This window comes from Phoca vitulina, unplaced genomic scaffold, assembly GCF_004348235.1.
Source record: "Phoca vitulina isolate PV1807 unplaced genomic scaffold, GSC_HSeal_1.0 scaffold2, whole genome shotgun sequence".
NCBI classification, from domain to species: Eukaryota; Metazoa; Chordata; class Mammalia; order Carnivora; family Phocidae; genus Phoca; species Phoca vitulina.
Window position 1 is genome coordinate 5280870 of NW_022589705.1, and position 21016 is coordinate 5301885.

The following is a 21016-nucleotide window of genomic DNA, read 5'->3' on the forward strand; positions in this document are numbered from 1 at the left end:
AGAGAAAAGATTAAAGAAACATATGGAATGAGTTGTTCTGCCTTCTTAGTGCTCCTGTGAACACCAAAACAGCCATGGACATAGGCTTCCTCGTCCTTCTTCCAACTCCGAAGATAACTAAAACACCTTTTCACGTATTAGGATGCTTCCAAGCCTCCCCTAAGTCTGTCCTTTAGGTACAGGAAAGGGGACCCATTCTTTGTATTTGCCCCTGGCTGTATCTTCTTCATTCATTAAGAGACCCAACCCATCACAGAGCCCCCTCTGTGGCCACGCTGACCTGTTTCCTTGGGTACCACCTCCCCATCCTGTTCACAGTAATGTAGGACCGAGAGTTACAATGTAAGCCACCTTTCCTGTTTTGAATTTAGTCTATGGGATTACAGCTATTTTTAATTCAAATTTTTAAATTCTCTTTTCTTAAAATCCAGGGTGTATGTCAGAACTTCAACAAACATTTTCTTTCTACACTATCATGTGAAGTCCCGCGGATGTGAGACTGCTGTAATTCTACTTCTTTCCTTCCAGTTTGGCAGTTTGGGTCAGGAGAGAGCAGAAAGTAACTGTTTCTTTCATTGCATCTTCCACCTTCTGAGGGATTCGTTAGCAAGGGAATCAAGAATTTATTAGATGTTGTAGTTTGGGTTTTTGTTTTGTTTTGTTTTTTTGGAGGAAGATAGAATGAGACTTTCATTAATTATTTTAAGCAAACTTTTCATTGGAATATAGCACAGGAACAAGAAAACACTTTCAATCCTAAGTGTAGAGCTCAATAAATTTTCACAAAGTGAACACACCCCTCTAGTCACCTAACATGAAACCTATCAGCTCTGCTGAAACTTCCCTCTTCCTCATAAATTAGTTTTAATGGAGTTATAATCTGTGCTGGAAGAAGGTAATTACCCTAACAGGAGCGAACACTTGTTGAGAACCTGAACTATGTGTCAAACACCGTGCTAAACAATTTATATGCCTTGCCTCTTTTCATCCTCACAGCAGCTCTATGAGATGGGTCTTATTATTTCCCCCATCTTAAAGATAAGAAACCGAAGCTGGGAGTGGCAAGATCATTAGCCAATAAGAAATGGAGCTGGGGTTCAAATCCAGGTCTAGCTAATTCTAGAGACTGCATTTTTACCACTGCAGGAGCTACACCTTTTCCAGCTTCTATCCAGCCAGCCGGGCACTACGGACATCGGGGCCAGATGTCACAGGAAATGTCCTGTGCATCACAGTATGTTTATAAGCATCCCTGGCCTCTACCCACAAGATGCCAGAATCACAATTCCCTCTGCTTCAGCGATAATCCAAAATGTCCCCACACGTTGCCAAATGTTCTCTGGAGAGTAAAAGTGTCCCCAGTTGAGAACCACCGCTGTAGAAAATGATCCCATACTTCCAAGCTTCCCTTCTCTCTCCTCACCAATTTGCAATCTGCCATGAGTCCCTCTGAAATAAATGCATGTTAACACAGGTGCGCACCTTCCTGGTAGGTAGTGAGATTCTAAACTCCTGGGATCCATCAGTTCTTTGGAACCACTGCGTCACTGCCCGGGTTGGATTTAAGAATCTGAATTATGCAAACACGGTCTTTGCCACGCAGTCTCCCGAAGCCCCAAATACCACTGCTCCAGCCGCAACTGTCATGGCTGCTGTGTCTCTTCCCTTTGACTTTCTGGTAGAAACTCAGTGAGCACGTCTTCTGACACCCTCACACCCATCATCCTCCGTATATCTAACTATCTGTTGGAGTCATGGAAGGAGAAGCTGGTATACTCAAAAAGGGCAAGGTGAGAAGCAGTTAGTAGACATTACTTACGGAGGCGAGAGCATGATTTGGGGAAACTGAGGCAAGATACTGCAGCATGCTGGGTGTGGTAACCGTAGGGAGGCAACACCACTTCTAGGACTGAAGAGGCAAGAGGAAGACGTGGTTATTTGAGCCCAGAGACCGTTCCTATACAGTGGCTCTCATTGGCTCAAGCCAACTAGAAGGCTTGGGGGCCCAGTGATGCAGGCAGGCTGTATGGCCAGATTCCCAGGCACAGAGCAGCAGGGAGAAGGGCAGAGAGTGGATCTGGAAGGGCAAGTGCAAGAGGCACAGCACAGTAGCTTTACAGTTTGATCTGAGTACATTTCTCTGCTCCCTTCCCTAGATTTCCTTTTTGAAGTCCTCTTTATCAGATCAGAGGGCTTCTTGCCAAACGTGTTATCCTGGTTTTGAAAGATGCCTTCTTCCTCTTGCCAGGAGCTCATCATTCTGGCATCACCAGCCATGGTTTAGAAAACCAAATCCTGGGATTTGATGCCACCTATTTAGCCAGCTGTTCATTTCTCCTCTCCTCCCTTCTCTGCCAAGATTACAAACTTCAACTGGAAGAAGAAATTAGAAAACCTGATTCACCTTGTGAGATCAGGGTGGGTTTCTCTATTAGCTTCAGGAAGAAGTAATTCACCTTCTAGCCCTTTCTTTGCCTGATGTCCAGATCAGGATTTCTTAAACCTGGCAGTGTCTGGGTGTTCTCTCGATTGATCTCAAGGACACATAATGTTGCATTCTCCTCAGATCTGGATTCATCCTGAGCAGGAAGGTCTTTAGGGCTGGGGGGAAAGAGAGCTCCAAGATGGAAAGTTTCTATTTTTTTTTTTTCTCTTTTTCCTCCAAGCCATACACCTGCTGGAATACCCCTCTGTCCTCTTAAAAATTTCCCATTTTTACTATGTGCTGGGTTATTTCTGCCACCCAGTCTAGGAACCCTTTGTTCTCTCCACTAAAGCGTTCTTCAAGCACTTCTACCTTCTACAGGGAGATCAGTGGCACGTACAGCACATCTGAGAGGGGCAGACAGAGAGAGGCAGAGACAGAACGACACCAAGTAAGCCGACTCCAGAATGCTCCCTTTCATGTTGCTACCACCCGAGAGTCAAGTTGAAAAAAGAACCTTCTGTAGCTCTTTCTGTAAATTTCTGCTCCTGTTTGCTTTTGAGTCCTTGGTCTCTCAGGGATTCTTGGTAGCAGTGCCATTAAGTTGACATGGCTGTTTTCCTCCCCCTCCCACCTAACCTCTGATATTCTACAGGGTATTGGTAATTAGCAGTAAATTGCACCAGCTATGAATCAAGTCCAGTTCCTTGCCGTGAACACGGCGAGGCAGCAGTGCAGTTCTTGATCCACACAGACCCACGATGGCAATGACTCACACGTACCTCCCCACCTCTTGCCATGCTGGCTGTTTGTGCTCCTCGGCTCCTCAGTGTAACCGCAGTCTGTATTATCCTGTGTTAAGGCTCTCCCTTTCAGTCTAATGGTAAGCTTAACTAGTGGATTTTTCTTTTCTTTTTTTTTTAAGATTTTATTTATTTGAGGGAGAGAATGAGAGCGCACTCACAAGTGGGGGGAGGAGGGGAGGAGCAGAGGGAGAAGCGGACTCCCCTCTGAGCAAGGAGCCTGATGTGAGACTCAATCCCAGGACCCTGGGATCATGACCTGAGCTGAAGGCAGCCGCTTAACCGACTGAGCCACCCAGGCGCCCCTGGGTTTTTATTTTTAATTAAGGTAGCCGAGCAGTTTAAAACAGTGCTTACAATAGTTAGACTTAAGAACAACTACATACACAAACACAAATAAAACTGATGAATTATGACAATCTTTAATATGTGACTTTTTAAAAAATTTTCAGAGTGCTTTTAACATTTTCTTAATGTTGATAGCATTACTGTGACATATGTAAGGCAAGTATTAGTTTTCATATTACAGACGAGACAACTCAGGCAGACATTTGATTTATTCTTACCCTTTGACTTCATTGGTCTTATGTTTATTATCAGATTAGGTTAACATCTTTAAATTCTGTCAATATCAACGTTAATTTCCTGATTTGGATAACTATAGTGTGGTTGTCCTTGTTCTTAGGAAATATACACTGAAGTATTTAGGAATAAAGGAATGCAATCTGCTCCTCATTCTCAAATGGTAAAAAAGGAAAGATTAGGGGAGCCTGTGTGGCTCAGTCAGTTAAGCATCTGACTCTTGATTTCGGCTCAGGTCATGATTTCAGGGTCCTGGGATCAAGCCCCTAGACAGGCTCTGCACTCAGTGCAGAGTCTGCTTGAGGATTCTCTCTCCCTCTGTCCCTTCCCCTGCTCGTGTTCTCTCTCTCTCTAAAATAAATAAATAAATCTTAAAAAAGGGAAGATTATGTGAGTGCATGTATATATATTTATATACACCTATGTATCCATCTACATCTAGATCCATCTATTTTTATACCTACTTATATCTACCTAGAGAGTGCAAAGAGTGCAAATAAAGTGTCATTGGTTACCTTTAGAAGTAAATAAAACATTATTATCAACCCTAACTAAAAATTGGGAGATAAAAAGAAATAATAAAAAAATCTACTAGACATGTATTAATGGTGAAAAGGTTTAGAATGTGCACTCTCTAAACATTTGATCACATATCACAATCAGTAAAAAAAAAAAATTGCTTGAACACACTCCCCCAGCATATGTTTGTTGGATTATTTATAAATTACATATAGTACTAATGTACTGATAGGTAACACATGGGTTTAAAAGTCATTGAAAACCCTTGTTTTGGAAAAATTTTAATTTTAATTAGTTTCTAAATTGTTTTTAAGGGTACAGGTATGAGTTTTCTTTATAGGTGACACATTTTTTTTTTTTCTGGCAACAGAGTCACATTTCCATCCTTCAAAATGACTTCTCCAAAGCAAAAGCTTCTTTTGAAACATTGTTACTTACTCACTTTTTGTTACTTTGAAGGAGAAGATTAAGTGTGTTTATTTGTGGGGTTGTTTTTTTTTTTTTTTTGGAAAATATATACTTGGTTACAAACTACTTTCTTCATTTGTTGCCATAGTAAGGTCAGTATATCGGGAACACTTCCTTTTGTAAAAAGAAAAATGTTAAATTCCATTTCTAAGTCCACAGTTTTTTGGAGTAATTTTTAATAAGTTCACTAGCAAATTTCCACAAGGTAGAAGAGATTTGCATGGTCACTCCTCATCTCATAAAAACGTACCCTAAAGATTCTGCGATGGTTGAAAGGTCTTGCTTCAGTGAAACTAGCCATGCCAGGAATACCCTATTAGCGCTTAGGCTACAATGCCTGGTGGTTAACACCGGAGGTGTCTAGTAATAGCTCTTCCTTGTAGTAGGCTGCACACGCGGCTGGTGACCGCAAGACACTGCGACAGTGAGGTTAGTGTTGTTGCTCTGTGTATTAAAGAACAGTAACATTTATTTCAGTTTAGTTAAAATTTAAACACAGCTCTAATCTTTTCTTCCTGTAACCCAAAGGATTAACTTGCACTTCCCTTGAGGTACACACACTCATCTTTAGGGACCACTGACTTCAAGAATATATTCCACACATCTGTTCTTCCTTTCATTACTGTCCCCACCATAGGGCAGTATCATTTCCCCCACAGTGTAGGTTTTCCATCACTAAGTTCGAACTGCATGCGGCTGTCCATTCCCCCTGATGTCTTCTGTGCACTTCAATACTTTTCCTGTCTGGACCTTAAGACTGACAAATCTACCCAGAAAAGTCTGAAATGAAAACAGCCTTTTATTTTCAAAAATGGACATTACCTAAGATATAGGCATAGGTAGTGTTTACAATTGTTAAGATACTGAAACAACCTAAATGCCCACATATAGGAGAGTGAATGAATAAACTGCAGGATCTCACACAATGGAATACTGTGCAATTATGAAAAGGAATGCAGATCATCTCTCGGAAATGAAGTAGGGTGATTTCCGGGACATGGCGTTAGAGCAAAAGGGAGAGCTGCAGGGAGAAGAGGCCATGGTGACAGACATCCTACTTTGGTCCCTGTGATTCTGTGGCTGGGCTAGCACCCTGGCTTCTGCTGAACCAGTTTAGAAGGCACTGGGGAGCAGAAATTGCCATCACAGTTAGGGCCAGTGAACGTGTCTCTGCCTGATTGAGTTCCTCAGCCCTCCCCGTACTCTCTGCTGGTGTGGTCAAATTGCAGGGACTGCAGTTCCCAATCCTGCGATTATGTCCTCACCAAGACCCATACATGCTCCACTCTGCTGTCTTGTCTCTTTGATGGAAAAGGCTGTTTGTGGCTCTGGCTATTGCAGTGCTCCCCAGTGTGAAGGCTCAGCCCAGTGGACCTTCTCCATGTACCTCTTTCCAAGTCTCCTGCAATTTGTTTGTAACACTCTTTCTCTAAAACCAAGTGGATGTTATCATCAGTGTGGTATACTTTACTTAATACATAAGATCTTAAGTAAGTTTCTGTTTTTTTCTCACCTGACTGTCATAACTGACTCAATCCATTTGGTGAAAGACAAGGCTTCCTGAAGTCAGGAATCACAAGTTTGCTTATTCAGCAAGAAAGTGTGTTGCCTACATATAAAACATGAGGCCTATAGCAGGTGTTGGGGTGCGAGAGGTAGGGGAAAACAAACAGTGATTGCAATATAAATTCTATCCTCAAGGAACTCATAGTCAAGTTCACCATCTCCAGGGGGTATGCAAGCCGGGAGAAGATCTATTGAAGTCTAGGGTGAAAATACTAGAATTTCTATTATGTCTAATTTCTATCTCTAACATTCTAGCAAATGTTTTATCTAAAGAAAGAAATCAAACCTTACAGATATATAACATGTGGCTCGATCCTGGCTCCTTCAGCTGGTGTTTATGTCATATACATATGTCATATATGGTATAAAAGGATCCTCAGGGCAGAGTGGGAGTTCTCAAACTTGCAGGGGTCCACAGTGGAGACCTCAGCCATTTAATCACTTTCAGTGTATTGTGATGTATTGCACTTTGAATGTGCTTTGTTTAAGAGGGTTTGCGATTATATTATCTAGCTTTAAGAAAATTAACCCCCAGAAAGAGAATTAAAAATAATCCATTTAAAGATGCCATAAATTAAACATCATACTAATAATGTAGGCACCAGCAAACAATAAGAAAATGGCAGCGGGCACTCTCCCCATGGCAGACATGAATGCCTCATCAGCCACATTTCAATAAAAAACCAGGTTGGTCTAGACAGTCCCATCAAGAACTTACTTAAACTTTAAAATTATCAAGAGTGTTAACTAATTAACAATGAAACTCAACGTAAGTGTATTGTTCAACTTTAGATAGAGCTGATGAGAGTTCCATGCCATCATGATAACCAAGAGTTTTAAAAATTATGCATGGAGTTTCACTTCTCCTTAGGATGTGGAAAGCAGCAAAGATGTCATTCCCATCCTAACAAAGAGAAAAATCCAGACAAAAAAACAAAATAGGGAAATTTCAGTGAACCTCTCAGAGAGCTAGGAACACAAAACAATGGAACAACCTGAGTTCCAAAGACAGACAAGTCCTTCTAATGAGAGGTGGAAGACAAATTCTCTCACCTATGGGAGGGTACATGAGAAAGAGGTGTAGGCCAAGAAATATGTGAGGAAGAATAGTTACAAGTTTAAGGAATTGCCAAAGGTGAAGCAGGGGCTATGTGTCAGTCCAGAAGAGTGAGGGTCCCACCAAGGGCTGTTCATACTTTTCACAAGCTCTTATCCTTAAACCTTTACTGAATGCTCAGAAAGAGAGTAGGGTTGCAACAGGTATATAGGAGGTAATTGGCAGGCATGGGGTTCGGGCAGAAAACACCATGCATTTCCCTAGATTCTTCTCATGTGAGAAAGAAAAGCTTCAAGCTTGGGGAACTGGTGGCAAAGCTATTGCCCAAGGCACAGGAGAAGCATTGTGGGAGGATAGTGGGGTATAAAAAAGACTATCCTGGGGGAGAAGCACAAAACTATCTTGGGCCCATGATCCTAAACTAATACCAAGCAGAGGTTTCCTACCACTGGGGGAGGGGAAGAAAAGTCCCGTTCAAGATCAATCACAAATACAAGGCAGAATTTGGCTGCCGTAAGGAGGAGGGGCAGGAATGCAGAGGGGGACCCCCACCTGAGGCTGAAGTACATAGGTCCCTCCCTAAGACTTAGACGAGGGTAGAACAGAGAAATCTTCATACTCCCAACACAAACCTGGTACAAAGTAATGAGCACCAGCAGTCTAAGGCTGGGGATGGGGCACGCACGTGGTGAGGGATTTACACTGAAAGCTGAAGGTGGAGTGCTAATCCTGGGAAAAGCTTCTGTCATAACAGCTCTCATCCTAACCACAAGGCAAAAGTAGCCCACCACTAGAAGAATCAGAAGTCTGTGGTGTACTCATGCTCAGCATAGCAACAACAAAACCCAAAAAGCCAGCTCCACTGCTGACTAACTTGACTCTCATGACTCAATTCTCTATACTAACGGCCTGACAAAAGAAGAGTCATGGTCATTTCCTGGCATTAATAATATTTACCTTGGTCTCTGCTGTTCTGCATGAAATATCTGGTATTCCCTCAAAAACTACATCTTACACACATGCACGCGCACACGCACACACACAAAACCCACTGCCAAGAGACAATGCGGTCACCAGGAACAAACTCGAGTAACACTTGGACAATGGAATGAGCAGACAGGGACTTGATAATAACTATAATTAATATGTAGAAGGATACAGTGGGAAAGGTAAACATGTATAAACAGATGGGGAGTTTCAGAAGAGAGAGGGAACTGCTAGATATGATAACCCAACATCAGAGATGCAGAGTGCCTTCAATCTGGTCATCAGTAGACTGAACCCAACTGAGAGAATTGATTAACTGGAAGATCTATCAACAGAAGTTACCACATCCCACCAAAAAAAAAAAAGACACAAAGAGAAAGAAAAACGAAACCAAACCACAGCAACGACAACAATAGAACAGAGCATCTGAGAGATCTAGGACAGTATCAGACATTTTAACATACATATAATTGAAATCCCAGAAGGCTAAGAGAAACAGAACGGGACAGAAAAGATTTTGAAAGAAAAATGGCCAAGAATGTCCCCAAAATGATGAATGACAGTAAATCACAGATCCAAGGGGCTCAGACAACCCCCAAGGAGATATATACCAAACAAACCAACCAAAACACTTCACACACACCTACGGACATCATAGTTAGCCTGCTAAAAACCCAAAATAAAGAGAAGATTTTGATGGCAGCTGGAGGAGAAGAGAGAGGACCACATTATATACAGAGGAATAAAGATAAGAATTAGAGTAGACTTCTCATCAAAAACTACACAAGCCAAAAAAAAAAAAAAAAAACATTTTTAAAAAAAACTAAAAAAAAAAAAAAAAAAAAAAAAAACACATTTTTAAAAATACTGAAAGAAAAAAAATAAATAAAAACAACTGTCAGTTTAGAATTCTATACCCAGAGCAAACCTTCCAAAAATGAAACCAAAATAAAGACAGCTTCAGAAAAGCAATAGGTGAGAAAATTCAGTGCCAGCAGGCATGCTGTGTAATAAATGTTAAAGGGCAGAAGAAATATGTTACCAGGTCAAAACTCGTATTTATGCAATCATATAAGGAGCTCTGAAAATGGTAAAATGAGTACTACCCTGCAAAATAGGGAACAGACTATTGATACCTGTAACAACATGGATAGACCTCAAAATAATGACCCATTGAAAAAAGGCACACAAAAAAGAAAACTTAGTATTTGATCACATTTATATAAAATTCTAAAAACACAAAATAATCTCAAAGGACAGAAATTAAGACCAGCGGTTTCCTGTGGGATGAGAAGGGAGGATGAGCGGGGATGGATTAGAGTATAAAGGATGTGTTCACCACCCTGATGGTTATGACGGTTTCATGGCTCCACACCATATGCCCAAACTCATTACACCATGCACTTTAAATGCATGCAGTTTGGGCGCCTGGGTGGCTCAGTTGGTTAAGCGACTGCCTTCGGCTCAGGTCATGATCCTGGAGTCCCGGGATCGAGTTCCACATCGGGCTCCCTGCTTAGCAGGGAGTCTGCTTCTCCCTCTGACCCTCCTCCCTCTCATGCTCTCTGTCTCTCATTCTCTCTCTCGCAAATAAATAAAATCTTAAAAAAATAAAGAATAAAAAAAATAAATAAATGCATGCAGTTTACTAAATATATTATACCTCAATAAGCTGAAATGGGGGTCATTGCAAAATAAAATTACAATGAGATACCATCAGACACCTATTAGAATGGCTTAAAATAAGCTTTTAAGAGTTAACAATAATAAATAGTAGGGAAGATGTTGGACAGCTGGAGCATTGCTGGCAAAAATGCGAAATGATACAACTACTTTGTAAAACAGTTTGGCAGTTTCTCATAAAGTCCAACAAGCATTCACCTTAAACCCAACGATCTCAGTCCTAGTTATTTACTCAGGAGAACTGTATCCATACGTCCTCATACATGCTTGTATGTGCATGGTTATACTAGATTAGTTAGCTGTATGCTTAGGATCCTACCAGAAACAACTCAAATGTTGATTCATTTGTGAATGAATAAACAAACTGCTACATCACACGATGGGCTACTATTCAGAAAAACCAAAACCAAAACCAAAATGAACCAAATTGCTGATTCATCCAACAACATGGATGAATATCAAAAGCTGCATGCTGAGTAAAAAAGCCAGACTCAAAAGTCTGCATAGTGTATGATTCCATTTTTACAACATTCTGGAAAAGGCAGAACTATAGGAACAGAAATCAGATTACTTGTTGTCTGAGGTTGATTGTGGACAGAGGGATTGGTTACTAAGGGATACAAGGATGCTTTTAGGGTGATGGAAATGTTCTATATTTTGACTGTGTTGGTTACACGAATGTATACATTTGTCATATTCATAGAACTGAACATCTCTGAAGGGTAAATTTTACTCTATATAAATTAAATTTCAATGAACTGATTTTAAAAATTAAGCATCCAAACCATGAAAGGAAACCCCTGAAGTTTTTCAGTGATACTTAAAGTCATGTCATATTCAATCTAGCACTTTTAAACATTTCACTAAATATAATGGTAAACGTTTAGAACCTTTTCTTGAAGTTTCATATTCTATAGCAAAAGCCACTCTTGGGGGAAAGGTTGAAATAGTACACAGGAACCAATAAGGTAACAAACAAATATGCATTCCCATGTCAGCAAATTTCACTGATAGACACTGGGGAAACACTGCTGGAGATTTGAAGAAACAAGTATGAGACCAATTCATGGAGTGGGGGCAGTTTGCTATTTAGCTGGATGAGAAAGAACATCAGTGATTTCTAACATGTTTCAGCTCACGATACTTTACAGATTGTTTCAATAATCAACTACACAAAGAACTTCTCTTTTTAAGGGGGCATTGAAGGTAAAATGTATGGGAGAAGAGCTACTCACAACTGAAACGATCTTTAATAAAAGAATGATTTATGGAAAAACTGTGGACCTATAGCCACTGAGGGAATGGCTGCTTTAACTCAAATAGAGGGCTGGGAGCCAGAAATACCATCACAAGCAAAATTTATTCACTAAATAATTTCTATGTAAGAATTTTCCATAAGAAAGTTGAAGCATACCAGATATACTCGTGTAGTTTTCAGTCTTTTAAAATATGGCAGAATCTTTGCAATAAATGAAACTGGAAGAGATCATGAAATTCTACTGTCCCACAAAGAATTAGTTAATATATAGCAAAGCTCTTATAGAATCTCTTAAAGAAGGCTGTTTGACTTTAAGTGTTCTAAATTTATTTTTCTTTCATGACTGGGGGGGTCAGTAGGTTGCTAACAGCAGATTAAAAACAAACAAAACACCCTGAATGTCTCTCTTTAAGTATGTATTTTTAAAAGAGTTAAATGGTAATTTTTTAAAAAAGAAATTTGTGCTATGGAAAAGACATTTTAAAGAGAGATATTTGGGGGGCACCTGGATGGCTCAGTCAGTTAAGTGTCTGACTCTTGGTTTCAGCTTAGGTCATGATCTCAGGGCTGTGAGACAGAGTTCCACGTCGGACTCCACGCTGGGCGTGGAGCCTGCTTAAGATTCTCTCTCCTATGGTGAGCGCTGTGAATTGTGTAAGACTGTTGAATCACAGACCTGTACCTCTGAAACAAATACATTATATGTTAAAAAAAAAAAAAGAAGAAGAAGAAGATAGTAGGAAGGAAAAAATGAAGGGGGGAATCAGAGGTGGAGACGAACCATGAGAGACTATGGACTCTGAGAAACAAACTGAGGGTTCTAGAGGGGAGGGGGGTGGGGGGATGGGTTAGCCTGATGATGGGTATTAAAGAGGGCACGTATTGAATGGAGCACTGGGTGTTATATGCAAACAATGAATCATGGAACACTACATCAAAAACTAATGATGTAATGTATGGTGATTAACATAACAAAATAAAATTAAAAAAATAAAATAAACAAGCAAGTAAAAAAAAAAAGATTCTCTCTCCTTCTCCCTCTGCCCGTCCCCCTCCACTCTCTCTCTTAAAAATAAATAAAAAATATAGATAGAGATTTGGAAAATTTTCTATTGTTATGTGATTTTTGCTGCCCAAAGTAATGGAAATGTGCCCATATATCAAAATCTCTTACATGTGAACGCTTAAAATACTTAGAAAAATCTAAACTGTTAAAAAAAATTTTCCAAATAAAGAGTTTCAGGGCTTTTGAACTCATTTGTTAAAAGAATGAAGAATTCCCACTAGAAGGAAATTTGCTAGCCAAATTTCATCAAAACTTTGGCATATTTGGTAGATAAGAGAGAAAAAATTAGAATCATAATTTAGTTAATAATCAATGATGAACTACTATTTGGATCTTTGAATTTTTGTATTACATCTCGTTCTGCTATAGTAGCCATAAAATCCAGATTCTAAGTAAATTGAGCTTAAAAACCAGACCATCAGATCACATTATCACAAAGGGTTAAGCAATGATTATAATAAAATGAAGCTTATTGCTTCCAAAAACTATATATTATCTTGTGCTGTTAACAGGCTTTTGTATTTAATAATAATAACAATAAATAAAAAATTTTAACAAAGATTATTAATTTTATGTTTAGCATTCTTTAAACATGTCTTTTTGTTTATGCTTTATAATTATAGAATATGCTTGTAGGTAGTCCATGTATAAAGTTTGTTGATAATAAATATACATATACTGGATGTGTACTATCAAAATTTTTACTGATGGGGTGCAAAATTTAAGAAAATAGATTGGAAACAGCTAGTGGAATTAACAAATAATTATAAAGCCTTTGTAGTCCAATAGCACCTGGCACAATGCTAGATGAACAGTAAGTATTTAAAACTGTTTGCTCAGTGACCACCTCTGAATACAAACTGTGGTAGTTTCTGTATATTTTGTGTGTATGTATATTTCTCCCTTGGAATATGCATTTCATTTGGTGACTGATTCCTCTGCCTGAGTATATCTGTGTAAGACACCTGGACCACAGAAGCAGTAGTGCTCCATGGTGGCAGTTTCTGAATTTAGACAACCTGAGTCTAAATCTTGGCTCCATAATTTATTAGCTATATAATCTTGAATAGATCATCTTCTGTGGCCCAGCTTCCCTTTATGCATAATCAGGACAACAGCAGTACCTGTCTCATCGCTTTGTGGTAACGATAAAATGAGTTAATATGTGTAAAGTCCCTAGACCTATGTCTGCCATATGGAAAGTGCTCACTGCAGGTTAGTTGCCAAATACACACACACACACACACACACACACACAATTGGGGTGAGTATACGATATGTTTATATTTCATGTAATTTTATTTTACATTTCTGGTTCACAGTATATATGTATTTTGAATAACAGTAATATTATTAACAATAGTCAACACTGATTGAGTATGAGTTCTGGGCATTCGTTTAAGTACTCTACACAGATTATCTTTGTTTATCTTTGGAAAAAAGATGATACAACATAGCAACATATAGCATACTTTTCTTATTCCCATTTTACAGATGGAAAACTGAGGTCCAGAAAAGTAACGTAACTCCCTTAAGTTCACATAGCTAACTTATGATAGATCCAGGAAGTCTGGCCTATTTTTTTTTTTTATATTTTATTTATTTATTTATTTGAGGGTGGGCAGAGAGAAGGGAGGGAGAGGGAGAGAATCTCAAGCAAACTCCACGATGAGCAGGGACCCCAACATGGGCCTCGATCCCACAACCCTGAGATCATGACCCCAGCAGAAACCAAGATTTGGACGCTTCACTGACTGAGTCACCCAGGCTCCCCAGTATGGCTTTTTAAATCACTGCTTGCCACCTCCTGATTGGTTTAATATTACAATATTACTCCTAATACTCCCTAATATCTTCATTTGTATGATGCTTGGTATTTTATAAGATACTTTCACATACAGTGAGTCTCATAACCAGCCTGTGAAGTGAGTAGGGCAAGATCATTATCCTCAGTTTTATGGAGAGGAAACTGGTACAACTGAAACCATGGGAGTCTTTCAGTAGACGTGTTTCTGCGTTACAAACATCCTGGCTGCCTCTGTACACAGGGAGTCATTCACCATAAACGGACCGAGTACTTACAATGTGTCAAACTCAGACATCCGCGTTGGGGGACCTGCCCTGGAAGCATCACAGCCTAGTGGGAAACACAGGTATGGAAATAGAGAATCACCATATACCATGTGTAATCTCTAACGGGGATAGGAAAAAAAGTGCTTATGAAGCACAGAAGGAGGGACCATCTGTGCCGGGGAGGTCTCAGAAAAGGCGAAGGTGGCTGCGGGGGATGGGGAGGCTTTCCTGGAAGACAGAATACACGTGTGAGTGTGAATCCATGTTTGTGACCATGACCGTGCGTCCAGCCATGGCTATATATGAGTCTGAGTGTGTACCTGTTTACAAGGGCTTACCCACGTATTAACGTATGTACACGCAGTCCGTCAGTGTGGAGTCAGTAAGCCTGAATGTAAAGAAGAATGTGTCTGGATCCACACACACCTTGGCAGAACCTGACCTGCCCTGGTACCTTCCCCCTGTCCCTTGTTCCCCCAACACCAGGGTGACCAGAGATACCATGGCTTCCCACTGTAGCAATTGCCTCAGGGGCTCTGGGGATTAGACGCACCAGGTTTTTCACCCTGTCACTCTGAATGTGTAGCAGTCTAATGGAGCCAGCTAGCTTACCTGAGTGGGGGTGGGTGGGTGGGAAGTATAGTTATCTGTGGGTGCACATCTGTGTGCACACTTCTGGCTATGTGTGAATGCTTAGTGTTGCTGCTCTAAGCCAGACTGGGGAAATCTCCTTTTCCCTTCATCTTCACCACCTTGGGGAGTTCACCCACTCACCTGTTTCCACTGCCACCTAAATGAGGCTGGCTTCTGCCTCCACTTAAGTGTCCTGGGGATATCTAAAATGTACTTCTGGGCTGGGGCTGGGCAGAGGCAAGGCTGGAAAGTGTTGGTGCCCATTTTCCTTGGAGACACTTCCTACTCTCCCCCACCCCTGCCCCATTCCAGGCCAGGCATCTCCCCTAAGCTGAAAAATGTGTGCAAAGGCAAACAGGACTGGTGGTAGCCATGAGGGTCACTCCCAGGGGTAGGCTGATCAATCCTCTCCCCTGATGATAAAACTTGTTTTTAGAGCAAAATTGAAAAAGAAAGAAAACTGAGGACCCCTCTCTCTACAAATATTCCCCCAGGAATTAGTAAGGTGGGGAATAGGCTATAATATTCTTATTTCTTTTAAGCTTACACAATCAAAAAAGCTAAAATGATTGCAAATAATATGTAGTTGATGGAAACTAACATTATCTCTATAAAGTGGTAAAGTAATTGGACTAGATTTTCCCTTTTGTTAGAAGGCATATAAATTCAGGGCCATGGGGTCGTGTAAGGCAAAGACATCATGTGCTGCAATACACTGGTGATTTGTGTGGGTTTCCATCCTGGCCCAGTGCACTGCCTCACAGCTAGATATTCACATGGTAAAATATGCAAAAATGAAGTACAATAATCAACACATGTAATTTGCCATATTTTAACTTGAATGAATGAATGAGCAAAGAGAGAAACAAACATATTTAGAAAAGTAGGGTGGTCTTGTGGTAGAGTGCTCTCTGAAATTACAATACCTGGATTCTCTTCCCACCTCCACCAATGACTTAATCTATTGAAGAGGGTTTTGTTTTTATTTTTTTTAATCATATATTGGAAAATTAATCCAGTGGCAAGATATATTTTAAAAATATGAGAATGTTCAATCAAGTCCTGTTCAAGTATCTTTTAAAATGTAAATGATCACTAAAATAAATGATCACTAATAAATGTTAGCTGTTGCATATCTGAATATATTTACTGTAGTACCTACCATATATAGTATATATTTTCATGTTCTGGACACAAATATTTTCCTTAACATTAAGGGAAGATACTGTTTTTCTAATACGTGAGAGCAATTTTTCCATAGTCAATATGTGTTTATTTGCACTTAAATACTGCATCAATAATCTGAAAAAGAGAAATAGTCTGGTAATGGCTAGAGACTCTGTTTAGAGGCTAAGGTTTCTATCATGGACTGCTTTCAACTGTTATATTTTATGGCACAGATTCAGTGGGAATCTGATCTGCTAAAATATTTGGGCTGTGAAAACTCCCACACTGTGACAGATGTCAAGTCCAATTAAGTGACTCATGTCCAGGTTTCTGTCCAATAGGATTTCCCATTAAATATCAATTTAGGGAAAAAAAATTCCATCCCCCTTCTTAAGCCTTTATCTCTTCCACCATCTCCAGGCTGAATCAATTGGTACCAGGAGAGCCAAGAAGCCACACACGCATCTCTGCCTCTTTGCTCTGGCTCTCCCACCCTCTCCCGTCTTTCTCCGCTTCCCTGTCACTGTTACTCCGGGAGACGTTCACTTTCCACCAACCTTCTCCAAGCGTCTCCAAGCCAGACTATATATATTTTGCTGTAAGGTAAAGAAAGGAGGGGGTGGGGTGGGAGATGTAAGCAAGCCTTGAAAGACTTTGAAACTGCAAATAGGTGTCTGTTTATACAAACTACAAGTAAATGAGGAAAGAGGAAGAGGCAAGCTTAGCCCCGAGTTACAGTATTGTGTTCCTGGGAACTGGGGAGACATCAGCTGAACAAAGCCTTATCTCAAAAAAAAAAAAAAAAAAAAAAAAAATCACTTCTGAGGAAGATCGCATCTCTGCCTTGCACTTCCCAGTTTCTGCTCAACCGTATTAAGGGAAGGAAAGGAGTCCTACAGGAGCGGGATCTTATCTTAACCATCTTTCTTATTGATTCTTCCGCTATTAGAAAGTGGAGGAATCAGGCCTTTGATGTGATTGTGTTTATCTCTGCATCTCTTTTGTTATTTATAGAGACCTAGAAGAGGAAAAAAGGCACGAGACTTTTCAACACCTCACTTAAAAAAATCAACAACGAATTTCCCGAAATGTTTGAGAACAATTAAAAGGAAAAGGCGTTTTTGGTCTATCAACTAAGTGAACAATCATTTATATCGTCCACATCCTGAGACATTATCGTCCCTCGCTGTGGACACTAGCGAGATGACAGCTGCTTTTTCATATTCGAATGTAATAAATATTTGCTGCTTTTAATATATTTCGGAGTTGCTCCCCTCAATTCTTTGGAATTTGTAACTCTAAAAGATTGGAGAAAAGATTATCGGAAAGGCTTTTACAAGGTAAGGCTTCTTTAAATAATTTTTTTCCACCCTGGAACTAAGTTAGATTATTCATATTGCATTTATGGATGTGCTTCAGCTAATTGTTAAATAAATAAAATGTATGCACGACATGCTATTTATGAATATTTTAAAAAGATATCTGGAGGAGAATTTAACATGCTTTGAGGGCAACCCAGGAACTTTTTAGCCGAACTACAACTATGTTGTTGCTTATTGTGATTTTCCATTACTCGCCAATTTATTTATGCCCTTTCAAGCCGAATGTATAGATGGAAGTTGTTCTACTTTATAAATGTATCTGCGAAAAGCCCGTAAGGAGTCACATGTAGTTCACTTGGAGCATTTGTTTTTATTTTGCATTAGAGGACCTGCTTTCCTTGCAGCGCCATGAAAGCCAGCTTGGAGACAAATTCGCTCCTAGGCAAGTGCAGTGCTAGGAGCGGATCACACATCCCTGGCTTTTGTTTCTCTAGAAGCAAGCCCTCCTACACGTCGCCGCCGCGGATTCCTCCCGCGGCGAGCGTCTCTCGGGCTGCACTCACGCGGCCCGCGGCCTGGTGCTCCCCCGGCGCCTGCGGTCGGTGAGCGCTGCACCCGCAGGTGCGGGGCCCTACTGCCGGCCCTTTTCTTGGAGGCCGAATACCCCCAAGCCCCGCGGTTGTGGGCGCCTCCCCGCCCCGCCGCAGGCGCTTGGTCGGGGTCGGAGCTACAGGCCCGGAGAGGAGCCCGGCGAGGCGGTCTTCCAGGCGGGCGTCGTTACAGGAGACCTGAGCACAGACCGCCTCGGCCTTGGCCAGGCCGCCCCGGGACGGCTGCGGGCTCTCGGCTCCGGGCCCCTGAGCACGGGACTTTGCGGGCGGAGAGGACGCTCGGGCAGTCTCCTCCCGTCGCCGGTCTTCCCTTCCCTCCTAGCCTCTCCTCCCGCCGCGACCCGGCCGCCAGCATTTTCCCATGAGGTGGTCAGCCGACTGCTGGGCGCATTGTCTCATCCCCGCGTCGCCGCGTCCCTAAGTCCCCGATGTGTGTGGCTGTCTGCGTGACAGATGGTGCTTTGGGGAGCCGCGAGGGCATAAGGGTCAATTTTCTGTAGAAAGGAGCCTTCGCGTTTTCAGTCATTGTTTTTTCGGAGAAGCCTCCCGCTCCGGGCCGCCTGTCCGCCGTCCGCGCCCGGGACCCGGGCTCATCTCCAGCGCGGGGCGCCCTCCGCAGCCACGGCCGCCCCGCACGCCCCAGACTAGCGTGAGGGCCACAGGCGCCGCTGCCTCCGGCTGCTGGGTCTAAGGCCCTCGGGGCAGGAGCGCCCTCGGCGTCTCCCCGCCCCGCGTAAACCCCAGAAGTGCTCGCAGTTCGGAATCATTCGTTTGTCAGGGAACGGGCAGTGAGGCAGACTGCCTTGCAGAGTCGGCATCTGGCCGGAGCAGGCACAGAACGCGGTCGCAGCCTCCTGGGCCTGCCCTCTCCCCGGGGGGCCTGGCCCGCAGGCCGGTCTCGGCCTCTCGCAGGCCGAGGAGTCCGGTCCGGGATGCGGCCGGGGCCCAGCCGGGACCTCGCTGGCCCCGGCCCCGTGGGGAGGCGCGGGGCTCAGGCCCTCGGGCCTGCCCCTCTCGGCGCTCTCCCTTCCCCGCGGGGCCAGCTCCGCCGAGCGCGCCCGCCTAGGGTGGGGAGGGGACCCGGGACGCGCCGAGGACCGACTTGGTAGGCTCTCGCCTGCTCTCCCTCGGATCCAAAGAAGACCCTGCTTCCTTTAATTGATTGATTTTCTGGCTCCCCCTCAGCCTCCAAAATGATGCTGAGTCCGGACCAAGCCGCCGACTCGGACCACCCCAGCTCGGCGCACTCGGACCCGGAGTCGTTGGGCGGCGCGGACGCCAAGGTGCTGGACAGCGTGTCGGACCTGGAGCCGGTGGAGGAGGCCGAGGGCGACGGCAAGGGCGGCAGCCGGGCCGCGCTCTACCCGCACCCGCAGCAGCTGAGCCGCGAGGAGAAGCGCCGCCGCCGGCGCGCCACGGCCAAGTACCGCTCGGCTCACGCCACCCGCGAGCGCATCCGCGTGGAGGCCTTCAACCTGGCCTTCGCCGAGCTCCGCAAACTGCTGCCCACGCTGCCCCCGGACAAGAAGCTCTCCAAGATCGAGATCCTGCGTCTGGCCATCTGCTACATCTCCTATCTCAACCACGTCCTGGACGTGTAGGGCCTGGGGCGCGGCGGGAGGCCGCCGGTCCGGAAGCCGGGGCAGCGCCACCGACCCGGGAGGCCGCCGTGGGGCTGGCGGACGAGGCGGTGGCCCAGCGGGACGGCCGCCGGGAGAGGCCTGGACGCGGGAGGAAGCTCGCCACGCGTCTGCGTTCTCTCCGGTCAGCAAGGAGACGAGGGGTTTCCAACTCGGGAAGGTGGGGTTGTCTGGCGAGCCTGGGGTTTGCAGGGGGCATTTTCCAGGCCAGGCGTGCCTCCTGGAGGCACACGAGACGCACCGCCTCCAGGCCTCCCCTCCGTGTGTTAGGATCCCTTTAAGGGTAGTTGCTTTAGCTCACTGGAGACTTTGAGTTCTCCTACATTTATCTCCCACAGATCTTCACGTTTTGAAAGAATGAGGGCAGAAGCTCAGAGTAAAGACTCCTAACTTTAGACTATCTGGGATTTTTCTAATTGACAAATCACCTAACATTTGGAGGGTTTGGGAAAGACTCTCCTCCAATGTAGAGATTTAAGGCACAGAAAGGTGGAACAGGAAAGTTTCCGTTCTGCTGTGGAAAGGAAGATTATATTAGAATCCAAATAAAACAGACAAACCCTCAATATTGGTAAGCTCAAAAGATACACTGAGAATAGACACACTGTGGGAAGGTTTGAGCTGGGTGAGATTTTAACCCCAAGGTATGACACTGATGTAGACAAGAGAATCCATAATTAAATGGAAATTTTAATATCTGATTGCTTTTTCAGGCGAAGTGCCCCCTTTATATATCCAAAAAACATCTATTTGTGACCTTAAACATGTGGACCCATAGGTGCAGTTAGAAAAAAACAACCTATTTTTATTTATGTTAGAAGGAGTAGAGTATTTTTTTCAAGACATTTATTTTTCAGAGTGGTGACAATTTTACTTTGGATACTCTGTGCCAATTTATTTATAGTCAAGTGTTTACACTTTTTCCGGTGGAATAATTATGTCTAACTTTTTACGTGTTTGTTGAGATTATACTGTGGTCTTTCTTTTTGCTCTAATTATATTGCACTTGTATAACAAATTTCCCACCTCTCCCTGTTTCTAAACATATTTTATATATTAAGATGTTTGTTCTTGAAAGGTTCTTTTGTTGTGAGATCAGCAACACTAGCACTTCACTATTATAGTTTTTTAAAAAAAGTAAGTGTTGTTATTCTTA

At 42.8% G+C, this 21016-nt stretch overlaps 1 protein-coding gene across 1 annotated transcript; it reads left to right on the forward strand.

Moving 5' to 3' along the window:
- The first annotated feature begins 19413 nt into the window (after positions 1 to 19413).
- On the forward strand, positions 19414 to 19821 carry NHLH2 (nescient helix-loop-helix 2). Its single transcript, XM_032415594.1, has one exon. It carries the CDS (start codon positions 19414 to 19416, stop codon positions 19819 to 19821), a length of 408 nt encoding a protein of 135 aa, XP_032271485.1.
- The last annotated feature ends 1195 nt before the right edge of the window (positions 19822 to 21016 follow it).

Bases quoted from the DNA above. Each gene is read 5' to 3' on its own strand.
- NHLH2 (XM_032415594.1), top strand. From the start codon at position 19,414: ATGATGCTGAGTCCGGACCAAGCCGCCGACTCGGACCACCCCAGCTCG.